General features: G+C 35.3%; 1 protein-coding gene across 4 annotated transcripts in view; it reads left to right on the forward strand.

The window, feature by feature from the left end:
* The window catches only part of P4HA1 (prolyl 4-hydroxylase subunit alpha 1), a 97840-nt gene that overhangs the window by 53981 nt on the left and 29971 nt on the right, over nt 1-13888 (forward strand). For 2 of the 4 annotated variants that reach the window (XM_059054216.2, XM_059054219.2), the window contains exons 6-9: nt 3030-3269; nt 5856-6052; nt 8591-8767; nt 10766-10836. In XM_059054216.2, coding sequence (XP_058910199.1) covers nt 3030-3269; nt 5856-6052; nt 8591-8767; nt 10766-10836 — 685 coding nt within the window. Of the gene's footprint in view, nt 1-3029; nt 3270-5855; nt 6053-8590; nt 8768-10765; nt 10837-11857; nt 11929-13888 lie in introns of all 4 variants that reach the window. The other 2 variants (XM_059054217.2, XM_067025413.1) reach the window with 1 other exon arrangement.

Consider the following 13888-nt stretch of genomic DNA (forward strand, 5'->3'; position numbering starts at 1 on the left):
GAGTAAGGGGAAAACCTGTCACAGGGGACTAGGGGAGAGGAAATTAAATTGTAATATCAAGAAATAACAAGGGGGCTTCCCTGGTGGCGCAGTGGTTGAGAGCCCACCTGCCGATGCATGGGACACGGGTTCGTGCCCCAGTCTGGGAAGATCCCACATGCCACGGAGCATCTGGGCCGGAGCAGCTGGGCCCTTGAGCCATGGCCGCTGAGCCTGCGCGTTCAGAGCCTGTGCTCCGCAACGGGAGAGGCCACAGCAGTGAGAGGCCTGCGTACCACAAAAAAAAAAAAAGAAAAAAAAAAAAAAACAGGAAATGAACACATAGAGAAGGGGAAAGTGCATTTAAGACAGAGGAAGGAACGTGTAAAGGGCCCAGTGGTGAAGTCTGAGGTTCAGTTAAGCAATTGAAAGAAGACCACTGTGTGGTAGAACATAGAAACTAATAATAAAGTAAGATCATACCAGGTTCTATCTAATACTGGTTTTTAATAGTTTCTGCTAATTTTGCTCATAGTGGCTTGTTTCATCATGTGCTTTTGGATTGTATGCATTTCTTCAGATTGTGTGTTGGAATATTGCAAAACCTGAGGTGAGGGTGCATTTTGCAGAGTATAAATGTTGCTTCCGCCAGTTGTCCTATTATATTACATTACCAACCTACGACTACTTTAAGTTAAAGTCTTGGCTTTAGTTTCCCAGACCATGGAGATAGCATATGTTTGAAATGAAAACCTCCCTGAAGGCATGCCTGTGGAGTTTTAAGGGATTGTTTTTCACCTACCTGCAATGAAGACTGAGAAAAACAAGTTCTTTTGTTGTTTCTCTTTGCCAGCTGACAGTTTTTTTTCTAGTTCATTCTTCCATTCAAGATGTAGTTCTTCAAGGGTCTGCTTTGTCACTTTGCATGGGCCTGAGGCTTTATCTCCTGTCCCATTCTTGGTGGTTAAAAGTCAAGCTTCTAGTATTCTGATCTAGTGACTGCCTCCAGAGAAGATGCAGCTTCATCCTTTGCTTACCTCTAGGTTTCAAGTTCCTTTTTGGTTTTGGCCCCAAGAAATTTGCTTAATTCCTGTGAACTTGGCCATAGTACAAATGGATAATTGTTACATTTAATTCAGCATTTCTAGGTAGACTCGACCCTTGAACAATGCTGGGGTTAGGGGTGCTGACCCCCTGAGCAGTTGAAAATCTGCGTGTCTATTTTGACTCTCCCAAAACTTAACTACCAATAGACTACTGCTGACTGGAAGGCTTACTGATAATTTAAACACTTGATTAACACATATTTTGTATGTTACATGTATTATATACTGTATTTTTACATTAAAGTAAGCTAGAGAAAAGAAAATGTTATTAATAAAATCATAAGGAAGAGAAAATACATTTACAGTACATATATGTATTTATTGAAAAAAATCCGCATATAAGTGGATTCGTGCAGTTCAAACCCTTGTTGTTCAGGGGTCAACTGTGTTTTATATCAGAAGCAGTTCCCTCCCCACCATCCCAGATTATGTGGTCCAGATGTAATTTTCTCTCTGTTGCTTACTTAACATGGTATACACAAAAAACAACATAAAATACTCAGGCTCTTAAAGTCTCCACTTAACTCACCTGATTTACTGTTTATAAAAATGCACTGTTATATGGTTGCTATCATTCAGAATATATATTTTACATTTATTTCTTTCTATAGTTCTTTCTCTATTTTTCCTTATTCTTATGAAAGTAATGGTAATTGTACAATATTTGAAACAAATTATTAGTCAATAATAAAAAGACAAGTAACCAAATTTTTAAATGGGCAAAAGGATTTGAATAGACATTTTTCCAAAGATGATATACAAATGACCAATAATCATGTGAAAAGGTGTTCAGCATCATTTAGGGAAATAAAATTTAAAAACCACGATGAAATACTACATCATACCCACAATGGCTATAATAAAGGTGGACAATAACAAGTACTGGTGAGGATGTAGAGAAATTAGAACCCTCATACATTGCTAGTAGAATTGTAAAAAGGTGCAGCCACTTTAGAAAACAGTTTGGCGGTTTCTGAAAATGTTAAGCATAGAGTTGCCATAAGACTCAACAATTCCACTGCTACATATACTCGAGTAATGAAAAAATGTATCCACAGAAAAACTTGTACATGAATGTTCACAGTAACATTATTAATAAAAGCCAAAAAAGTGGAAACAACTCAAATGTCCATCAACTGATAAGCAAAATGTTGTCTATCCCAATGGACTAGTATTTTACAATAAAAAGAACCTTGAAAACATTATGCTGAATGAAGGAGTCCAGTCACAGAAGACCATATGTTGTGTGATTCCATTTATGTGAGATAGCCAGAATAGACAAATCTACAGATACAGAAAGTAGATTAGTGGTGTCTAGGGATAGGGCAGGAAATGGGAGATGATGGGTAGTGACTGCTTAAGGTTACAGAGTTTCTTTTTGGGGTGATGAAAATGATCTAAAATTAGATTATGGTGATGGTTATACAACTCTGTGAATATACTAAAAACTATTGGATTCTTTAACTGGGTGAACTTTATGGTATGTAAATTACATACCATTAGTGCTTTTGAAAGGGGTTACTGTAGGGGAAGGGAAGAGGGGAAAGAATCAGTTGACAGGTTTGTCTCTCTTCCTGTCCATTTCTCCCTTGCCCAAATTGTTGGTTAAGAGTTAGATATATCTCATATGATGATTCCCGCTGTGTTGGAAAATTGCATGCTTCAACTTAATTGATGCTTCATTTTGGTATGATGGCTGATAATTGAAGTCTCGGGTTCTATAGGTCCTACGTTACCTATTAGCTGTGTGATCCTTGCCATGTTTCATTACCTTGTAGATTGTTCCTTTGCTTATAAACCTAGGATAATTCCTGCTTTTCCTACCTCAGAAGGTTGTTGTGAGGTTCAAATGAGAGTGAGATAGTACTTTGAAAGCTGTGTAGTCCTAAATAAATATATAATAGTATTAAGATTCGTAAAGTTCTCTGTATTTTGTTTCCATAGGAGTAAAACATAAATCGTTTCTAACAGTTGAGGACTGTTTTGAGTTGGGCAAAGTGGCCTACACAGAAGCAGATTATTACCATACAGAACTGTGGATGGAACAAGCACTAAGGCAGCTGGATGAAGGCGAGGTTTCTACAATTGATAAAGTCTCTGTTCTAGATTATTTGAGCTATGCGGTGTACCAGCAGGGAGACCTGGATAAGGCACTTTTGCTCACAAAGAAGCTTCTTGAACTAGGTATGTTAATTTGGCCTAATTCGAGGTTAAAGATGTATTGGTGGGTATATAGATATACTACTTATAATTATGTGTGACTGTATATATTTGTCATATAGCTTTGGTACTTTTTATTTGTCGTAAGTCAGGAGCTCATCCGTCAGACATACTTTATCTTTCTGTTTATCCTCTAAATAAATGGCAACTGGTCTTTCTCACCTAATAGTACTAAAACAGTAGCTGTGTTTCTCTGCTCTGTACTCTTCAGGAATTTCAAAATTGGATCTAACCTAGCTAACTCAGTCAAAAATATTTGTTTACCCTGTTGCCATATTAAATATTGACTGGTGTGCTTTGAAGGAAGTTTTTGGTTTATTGCATTTCATATTCAGAAATAGTGATTTGAAATGTCAACCTAAATAAAAAGATAAAATGAGGCAGACTCAAAATTGTCAAAAAGATGAGATTAGTCAGTAATAGCAGAGGAATTGCATTCAGGACCTGCAAAATGTAGGAAGCTACAGGTGAGTCCATTGAGGGATTGGGATAGGCTATGTTTATGGGCAGGAAATGTAAAGAGGGGAGAGTTCAGTTAGAGTCTGTTCAAATCAAAAACAAACGGGGGGCTTCTCTGGTGGCACAGTGGTTGTGAGTCCGTCTGCCAATGCAGGGGACACGGGTTCATGCCCCGGTCCGGGAAGATCCCACATGCCGCTGAGTGGGTAGGTCCGTGAGCTATGGCTGCTGAGCCTGTGCGTCCAGAGCCTGTGCTCCGCAACGGGAGAGGCCACAACAGTGAGAAGCCTGCGTACCACAAAAAACAAACAAACAAACAAACAAATGGGGACTAGCAATGAACATTCCCTAAGCAGACAAAACCAGTCCAGTCATACAAACAAAGCTCAATTCAGCTTACTTTTAAGACCAACTCAACTTGGGTGATTTCTTGTTCATGCCCCTGGAAGCCATAAGCAACATTTCCTAAGATTGATATGAGGCAACCCTTGACCAATTCCCTGTAATTTAAGAAAATTCCAATATTATCAGTCTTCTGAAAATCAGGCATTTATGGGAAATCAGTCTCTCCGTTCTTGAGTTTTGCGGTCCTGAGGGCACATGCATGAGATTTTCCATTTTATATCCTCTGGTTGAAATTCTTTCATAGAAATAAATAGACTGGAAATATATTTGATTGTCATATTCAAATGTTAGGAAAATATGATATCTTATAAAGATTTTACCACTAGTGTCTTGAACAGAGATGCAGTGTTTCTCTAAGTATGAGCCAGGGGCCACATGCATCAGAATTACTTGGATACTTATTAGAAATGAAAATTCCTTGATCTCCATGCCAGACCTACTGACTCAGAATCTGTGGTGGAGTTGTATGCTAAAAAAAATTCATGTGGTCTTTGGTGTATAACGAAGCTTTAAAGCTTAAAAAAATTCTTTTTATGAATAGGTAAATATGTATATGTTAGGAGAGTCGAACAGTTCAAAAACACTGGTCATCTGAAAATAAGCTTTTGATAATTGGATTATTTCTTAGTTGGGTGAATTAATAAATTGAGATATTAATTCAATTGCCCTTTTTTTCCCAGTATTTTTTAGTGATATTTTTCCTCCTGACTTAAAAAAATACTTCATTCATTGTAGAAAAAATTTTAAAGTAGAAAAAGGTACAGAAGAATCATCACTCAGAGCCAGTCACTGAGAGATACCCACCAATTTTTTTGGTTTCCTTGTAGTATACTCCTTCCCCCCTTTTCCCTTTCTTTTGCAAAAGTAGACTCATATTATGTATATCACAACATATATTATGAGCAGTTTCTCAAAGACAAGAAGTATTTTACAAATCTTAGGCTAGATTTTTTAAACACTTCAGTTAATGTCACTAGGGAAGTTTCTGTGTTCTGTTCTGTCTTTTTCATTTGTGTGTGTGTGGTTGTTTGGATTTTTTTCTCCTGGATGGGTGGAGTAGTCCTCCTTTCCCCTACTAAAAGATAGCTAACAATTATGACTAGCAATTCCAAGGCAGTTAGTGGATTCTGGCTTATTTGAAAATTATATTTTTAGTTTCTCTTTTCCATCTCACTTAGAATTTTGGGATGGAAGTCCACTCAGCCCTCAGAAGTAGATTGTGTTCTGTGTTTATAATGTGTCTGTGGAAAAGGTTGCTTTTGAACTGTATGCCTTGTCTTCCCCATGGTCATTACATTTCAATCTCAGAAAAATCTTTTCCATTGCTTCAAATAAGTGTAATAAGTAATACTTTAAAATTCATTTGACATCAAAGCTGATTAGTAACTTCTCACATGGAACATTCTCAAAGTAGAAGCGGTAATTGCTACTTTGAAATAAATGGCTGATTTCATCTCCAGAACTCTTTTTGTATAGGGTGACTATATGTCTTGATGTGCTTGGGGCAGTACAGGTTTATACCTATTGTTTTGGTATAATAATTTTCATTAGTGCCTCCTTTCACTCTCAAAAGCATCCTGGTTCGGAAGGTAAGTTTATATATTCCTCCACTTGTATATTGTTGTATTCTGATGCTTGAACAACTGTAAGCTTACTCATGGACATGCTTTCTTTCTTTTCTAATAGATCCTGAACATCAGAGAGCTAATGGTAACTTAAAATATTTTGAGTATATAATGGCTAAAGAAAAAGATGCCAATAAGTCTGCTTCAGATGACCAATCTGATCAGAAAACCACACTGAAGAAAAAAGGGGTTGCTGCGGATTACCTGCCAGAGAGACAGAAGTACGAAATGCTGTGCCGTGGGGAGGGTATCAAAATGGTAAAGTGGAAAAGCCAATTGTGTGTGTGTGGAAGTGGATGTGTGTGCGTGTTTGTACATAGTTCTAGAGAGATTGAGAATTCTTTTATTTTTTATATATATATATATTTTTGCGGTACGCGGGCCTCTCACTGTTGTGGCCTTTCCCGTTGTGGAGCACAGGAGGCTCCCGATGCACAGGCTCAGCAGCCATGGCCCACGGGCCCAGCCGCTCCGTGGCATGTGGGATCTTCCCGGACCGGGGCACGAACCCGTGTCCCCTGCATCGGCAGGCGGACTCTCAACCACTGCGCCACCAGGGAAGCCCCAGAATTCTTTTATTTTTAAACTTTTGTGATAAAAATCAGAATTATTGATAAAGTATTACAGTATGCCACATCACTTTATTGTAGGTGTCACACTTAATATGCTCCAACCCTTAGTCAAATAGCTTTAAAACAAAACTTGTGAATCATATACCATTACAATGCATTTTTGGTAATTATTACGCTTTTGATAGATTAAAACAGGCTTTTTAAGGTGAAGAATCAGATAATTTAAGGGAAGTGATAAAGTTTTTTCTTGTATCTTAATGCAAAAGAGATTTCAGCAATCTTAAATACAAATAATATACCATTCTAAACCACCCTATGAAGCAATGGATTTATCTATACAGTGATCTCTTTTGGTTCTGCTCCTAGTCAACCTTGACAAGATTGCCTAGTGAAATGTTTTTGTCTATTTATGAAATATTAAAAATGCACAAAGACTTTAAACAGATTTTGGCTTTAACATTTATTCTTTAAAATACTAAAATGTGTCTATAAATATCCCTTTGTTTATTGTATATCTATATTTATGTATTTGTACTCAGATTACCAGTGCTTTGGGATACTTAATAGGTAATACTTAATACTTAATAGGTAATACTTTATACTTAATAGGTAATAGGTAATAGGCCAAAAATAATAAAGTTCAAGCGTGGGGAACATAGTTTTGTTCAGCCTTAGGACTTTTCAGATCCTTTTTATGATAATGTGCATTATGGATAGGATATACTTTGTTTCTCAACATCAATTGATCATGGAATCCTTATTTAAGGAATATCATGTGGTACTAGTGTTCAGTTGAATGCGGGCATACATAGAAGGAGTTAGTGAATTTTTGAAGTGAGTACTTTTAAGTGAAAACATTTGAATAGTGTTTCTGAAGCTGGGTTTTACGTTTTTATGTTGATGCCTTCCTGGTATTTGATGACTCACTGTTGACAGCCTAACCTCTAACAGCAAATAAGTAGATCATATTTATGTTGACACTTTTTATAAGTTTGTGGATTCCCAGAAGAACATGTTTACTTTCGCTTTGGGAGCTAATAAGTAAATACAAATTAGACTCATGAAACATTTTTTTAAAATTTCACATCTAAATATTTTAGTGTCTATCCTTTAAAGATAAGGACTCTTAAAAAATAACCACAATACCATTATCATGGTATTTCCAGTATCACAGTATTCATAGTAGTTCCATAATATCATCAAATATCTAGTCAGTGTTCAGATTTCCAATAGTAAGCAGATATTTTTTATTGCCGTTAGAATCTCTTAAAGAAGAGAGCAAAACAGAACTACAGTTATAAAAACAGAAGTCTGTTAATTTGCCAGTTTGTTGATGTAACACACACATGTCAACTCTGCCCCAGGTCAAAGGAGCATCCTTTTTCTCAGAATAGTTAAATTCATTTCATCATCATATAAAAAGCTTATTTGCTATAAAATCTTGGATTTGATTCTAGGTAAATGAAGTACAAGAATAAACATGAATCATTATTTGTTTTTGTATAGTTAATAATTAAAACCAAAACTAATATTATTCCTACCTCATAATATGAAATACTTGTTTAATAAAGAGAAGAATCAGCAATGGAATAACTTATTTAGTTAATATAATACATAGATGATTGAAAGGAACATTTATTTGTTTTGTTGACCACTCTGTCTTTAATACCTGCTAGTAAAAGCACCTGGCTTCTTTGTTTAATAACTTATTTTCTTTTTCAGAGCTACCCATTTTCTTCTTTACTTAAAAAAAAAAAATCCCTTAAATTTTTTTTAAATTGGAAGGTATTTGGGAAAACCTGGTTAGGTTTTGTTTTGTTTTCCTTTTTTTTTTTCTTTTAGAAACTTTCTGAGTGCTTCCCAGTTACTTTGTGAAGTTTGGAGCAGTGCTGGTCATTCATTTCATATTTCTATAAATATTTTATTATTTCTTTCATATTTATAATGCCTGAACTTAATTCTGATGAGAGAAGGGGTTAAAGAGAAATCTCACCTTTTAAAAATTTAAGGCCTACCCTCTCTTCCAGAAAATAATCATTAATAAAACTTTTAAATCCTGAAGGTCCCATTTGATGCAGAATATTTGCAGGGTAGTGTTTCGTTTGTGTGTTCTTCCTCAGATACTCTTTGTATACACTAGCATGATTATTGTTTCTTCATAGGAACAAGCATTAAAAATATTATTACTCTAATATATTTATAATTTTTTAAACTTTATGTTTAGACTCCTCGGAGACAGAAAAAACTCTTTTGCCGCTACCATGATGGAAACCGGAATCCTAAATTTATTTTGGCTCCAGCCAAACAGGAGGATGAGTGGGACAAGCCTCGTATTATTCGCTTCCATGATATTATTTCTGATGCAGAAATTGAAATTGTTAAAGATCTAGCAAAACCAAGGGTAAATAATTTTTTTCTTTTTTTTCTCTCCTCAATTTACTCTACTGGTGTTTCAGTTTTTTCCTTTGCAAGATTATAAAAATGATAATTGACATGGCAGTAGCCCATAGATAATTTTAGATATTGTTGTTGCAAACTAATGGAATTAACTAAGCTCTGTACCAGTTGTTCTCTGTTAGCAACACAAATAACATACCTTGCAACTGGGTTTTAAGCACTTATTTATGAAAATCATAGATGAGATTTTTATTCACACTTGAAAAATTTGTGTTTCAGCATCTTCCTGAAAAAGTTTTCTATGTACTTTGGAGCCCTTTAATCTCAGACTAATCAAAGACCAACTTTTTATATCTTCTATAGTTTTATCTGAAATAATACTTGAAGTACTTTTATTCCTGTTTAGGTACATTATTACTAGAAGGATATAACTGGGTACAAACATCTTGCTAATCTGAAATAATGACATCATAGTTTTCTGACTTCAACCCACATCATTTATCTTAATAAGAAAAATAATTTATTGTAAACACAATCCTATAAACTTAGTGTTTAGCATAGAAATTCTTCTTTTGTGGGAGTGTGAGAAAGACTGCCCTTTATGCTCTTGCCTTTTTTCCCATCAGCTTGTTTTTATCTGTTTGGTCTTATTGATAGTAAAATACAAACCGCCATCATTTTCATAAAGAGATTGTTAAACACTAGGAATATTTTTGCTCAATTATTACACAGGAGTTGGCAAATTTTTCTGTAAAGGTCTAGATAGTGAATATTTTTTAGGTTTTGCGGGCTGTATAGCCTGTTATATAACTTACTCACCTCTGCTGTTGCAGTGCAAAAGCAGCCATAGAAAATACATAAATGAATGTGGCTATATTCCAATTAAAGTTTATTTCTAAAAGCAGGTAGCTGGATGAATTTGGCCCATGGACCACAGTTTGCTGTTCCATGTTATATCATAAAAGTTTAGTTGTCTGGATATCTGTACTGTAGACTAAACTTGAAGTCAGAATTTTTGTTGTTGTTAAGTTTTACTACTTTTCCAAATGGGTACTTTTTGTTTTGTACTGAAGATTACATTTTAAATGGAAAAGACCAGTCTAATATGTATGGATGTTGTCCAAGGGAGTTCTTATAAATCTCTTAATCAGAATGCCACTTATAATCACATCATATTCTGTCATTCTCTTTGGGATTTTAGTTCACTATTTGTGGTCAGTAAACCAAAATTACCTGGTAGAATATATATTAGGAATTCATTTCAGCTTGGAGATCAAGTCTTATATTTCTGGGTTTGGAGGCCTCAATCTTCAAAGTGGATGCCTCAGTTGGATTATTTGATCAAGAAATTCAATGGCAATAAAAATTTTATACTCTTGTTAACATCTGAATCATCCTTCATTTTTAGAAAAAGTTTAAAATCATTATCTTTGCTGTCATCTCTTTCTGTTTTTTTAACATTTATGAGTTCTTTTCATCTGTCTTTGTGCTCATCCAAGATTATTTCACTGTTTATGTGAAATATATGAGTAAATATCTTGAAGGAAAAAAAGATGACCTTGAAACAAATTTTGAACATTATCTTTGCAAACATTTCCATCACCAAAAAAATTAAAACAAAAAGTTTGGAATGGGTTATTAACTGCAAATAGCCATTCTTATAACTATAAATTAGACTTCAAATTTTAGAAATTTCTTTTCCTCACTTCACGTCCTCTAACCGTTGAAAGAAATTTAATTTCCAGTCTCTTTTGTTTGTGTACCCTCCATTCATGCAAAACAAAACCAAAAAATTTTAAAGAACTTTTAAAAATGTAAAAAATTTAAAAATCAACAGGCTTTCAAGGCTAAACACAGGTGACTGGAAGTCTATGGAATTATTTTCTCTTTTTAGCCTCCTTTGTAAAAAAAAGTCCCAGAATTCTGACTGATTGGATAAATGTGATTCTTTTTTTTTTTTTTTTGTCTTATAATGCAACTATTTTGATGGTTGGCTTCACAGCTGAGGCGAGCCACCATTTCAAACCCAATAACAGGAGACTTGGAGACGGTACATTACAGAATTAGCAAAAGGTAAGAGATGTGTATGCTGCATATTTTGCCCTCTAATGAGTGTTTTGTACATCCTACAGGAATTATTCATTTAAGGGAAGTAGGTCATTTTCAGTCTCCAGTCAAGTCACCACCTATTTTTACGCATGGATAAACTGCTTTGTGTTTCACAGGTCTTTCCCTTTAACTAGAAGTTCTGTTTTTAGTATTTAATTGGTCTGTTATTTTTAGGGAGTTAATATGCTTTGCATCGCTTCTCAGGTTAGGAATCAAATATCCAGGAAATGGCTTTTATACTTGTTTTCTTTTTCCTTTTTCTTGCCAAAGAGTGGGGGAAAGAAAGCAGCAGCCTGGATTAATCTGGGAGTAGTCTTTGTTTATGTAGTTCTCTCATATTCATAAATGCTGTGGTGAATTCACATCATTCTTCATGATGATTGTGTTGGCATTTGTTCATGCATCTTATAAAATAACATTGTCATTTTGGAGTAATCTATTTCTCCTGTTGGAGTTTTTATTTTAAAAAACTTGCTGACTTAAAAGCTGGCAGTGGAAAGAACAGAGTTATGCTTCAGATCTCAGTCTTCCAAATGCTATTACTTCTGAGTTTAGTTGCCTTTTACTTCACCAGAGAGATTTAACAACAGTTATAGCTTGGTGAGAGTTTTAAAAAATGAATTTAAAGAGACCACTAATTATTCTTTTGTCAAATAATTTAAAGAACATTAAACTTCTAGATCAGAGAAAGCACCTGTGAAACCCAGTGCTATAAAAAATTTACATAGCGCTTCAAATGATTTTTTTTAAAAAAAGTGAAAGGACAATCTACAACAAAAATCTGTCAACCCATTTTCTCTTGATTTGGAGGTGGCTTTTCTTATTGCCACCTTTCTAAATGTTTTTGCTGATTCGAAACCATTACCTACCATCCAGACCAATCTGAACCCTTCCAATCACCTGTGGCTTGGCAAGACAAAACAAAACAAAAGCCCCAAATTGCCTGCTACGTGAGTAAGTCCTTGTCCTTTCTCTTTTTTTGTAGCTGAGCCGAGCTACAGTACATGACCCTGAGACTGGAAAATTGACCACAGCACAGTACAGAGTATCTAAGAGGTAAGGGAGTAGTGGGAAGAATTTTAGTCATATTTGGACTATTTTCTTTCTTGAGAATCTAATTTTCATAAAACCCATCATATGATTTCTAAGACCTAGGCTATTAGGCATAGGTATTTGATGACACCCGTGCCTGACTTTTCATGATGTACGTGGTTATGGGGCAGTTAATAGAAATTACTGGATTTTAAAGTTCCTGCTGAGATATCCCAAACCCTACCTGATAAGTGAAGTTGTGTTCTCATATTAAAGTAAGGGAAGGGGCTTCCCTGGTGGAGCAGTGGTTGAGAGTCCGCCTGCCGATGCAGGGGACGCGGGTTCGTGCCCCGGTCCGGGAAGATCCCACATGCTGCCGAGTGGCTGGGCCCGTGAGCCATGGCCGCTGAGCCTGCGCGTCCGGAGCCTGTGCTCCGCAACGGGAGAGGCCGCAGCAGTGAGAGGCCCGCGTACCACACACACAAAAAAAAATAAATAAAAATAAAAATAAAGTAAGGGAAGTTCCCAAAGAGTCTTCATTGAACAAGGCCTAATTTGGTCTCTGTAGTAAAGCAGGGGTTGAAAAATCTCTGGGTTACTCAGTAGCTGTAGGTAGTGAGAAAATGAATGCCTTCAAGAATTACCTAACAAATCCTCTGCAAGTCAGTTGGTTTCAAATTCTTTGCTTTCAACAATATTTAAGAGAATCTCTTTAAGTTATCGGCTGATAGACCAGTGAAATAATTTTTAATAAAAGGTCACTATGTAACTTACAAGTGTATATAACATATAGGAGCTCACAAAATAAGTAACATTGTTTCAACAGAACTCTCTTTCCAACTACTTATTTACATAAAGGTTTCTCAGCTCTCATAAAAATGAAAATAGAATTATCAATGAGCTGAATTCTGTCACATTTTAGCAATATTTATTCACAGATACAATACCTAATTGAAAATAACAAAATAAGCTTTATCCATCTCATTAGGAATATTTTAATATATTTTCACTTTTTATATTTGATGATGGTTTAATCATGTTCTTTAATGTATACTAATTATAATTGTAATAACCCATTCTAGGAAACATTTTTTTTCCAACACTTAGGCCTTTATGTTATAGGAAATTTATGTTTTTATCAGTTTACATAAATATTTTTCTTGTAGAGAAGTATAATGTGATGAATAAAAGACTTTTGGTCGTAGAAATATATCACTCTAGGACAGGGCTTCTCAACCTCAACACTATTGACATTTTGTATCAGATGATTGTTGTTTGTTGACTAACCTGAGCCTCATAGGATGTTTAGCGGCATCTCTAGTGCCCACTGGATGCCAGAAGCACCCATCATCCCAGTTGTGACCATCAAAAATGTCTTCAGACATTGCCAAATGTCCCCTGGTAGGCAAAATTCCCACCACCATGCCTGGGAGCTCCACCTCTCTACCCCTGTTGAGAACCACTATTTTAAGATAAGGATGGAATGAAAATGCAAGTTCAAGGAAAAAAAGAAAAGAATAATGTAAAATTTCCAAGTTTTTAAAAAATGCTTAATTAATATATATTTTTTAAGTGGATGATGGTGGGCATAAAATCATTATGGTATTTAGAGTCCACTGGATACATAAAACAAGTAATCATTTTTCAGAAATTACCACTGTTTTCAGTATGACAGAATTAAATCCTTTGAAACTCTTACGCTGAAAAATTTCATTTGTCAACTGAAAATTGTGCAAAGGAGTACATAGATTTTAACAACTATCTTAGGCACTCAAACAAAAAAAATTAACATTGTTGCTATGAGTCATAGCAAAAGTACTATAAAGGCTAGACAGAATGCATTGATTTCATTTTCTTAATTACTCTTTTTAGGCAAAGCTTTATGTCCTTCACATATTAACCTTCAGCATCCCCACACACATATTCTGGTCTCCTAACTGTTTGCCCTATACCACTACCTGTCCCCTTGCCCCAATCACATTCC

The sequence above is a fragment of the Kogia breviceps genome, chromosome 2, assembly GCF_026419965.1.
Source record: "Kogia breviceps isolate mKogBre1 chromosome 2, mKogBre1 haplotype 1, whole genome shotgun sequence".
Lineage (NCBI taxonomy): Eukaryota > Metazoa > Chordata > Mammalia > Artiodactyla > Physeteridae > Kogia > Kogia breviceps.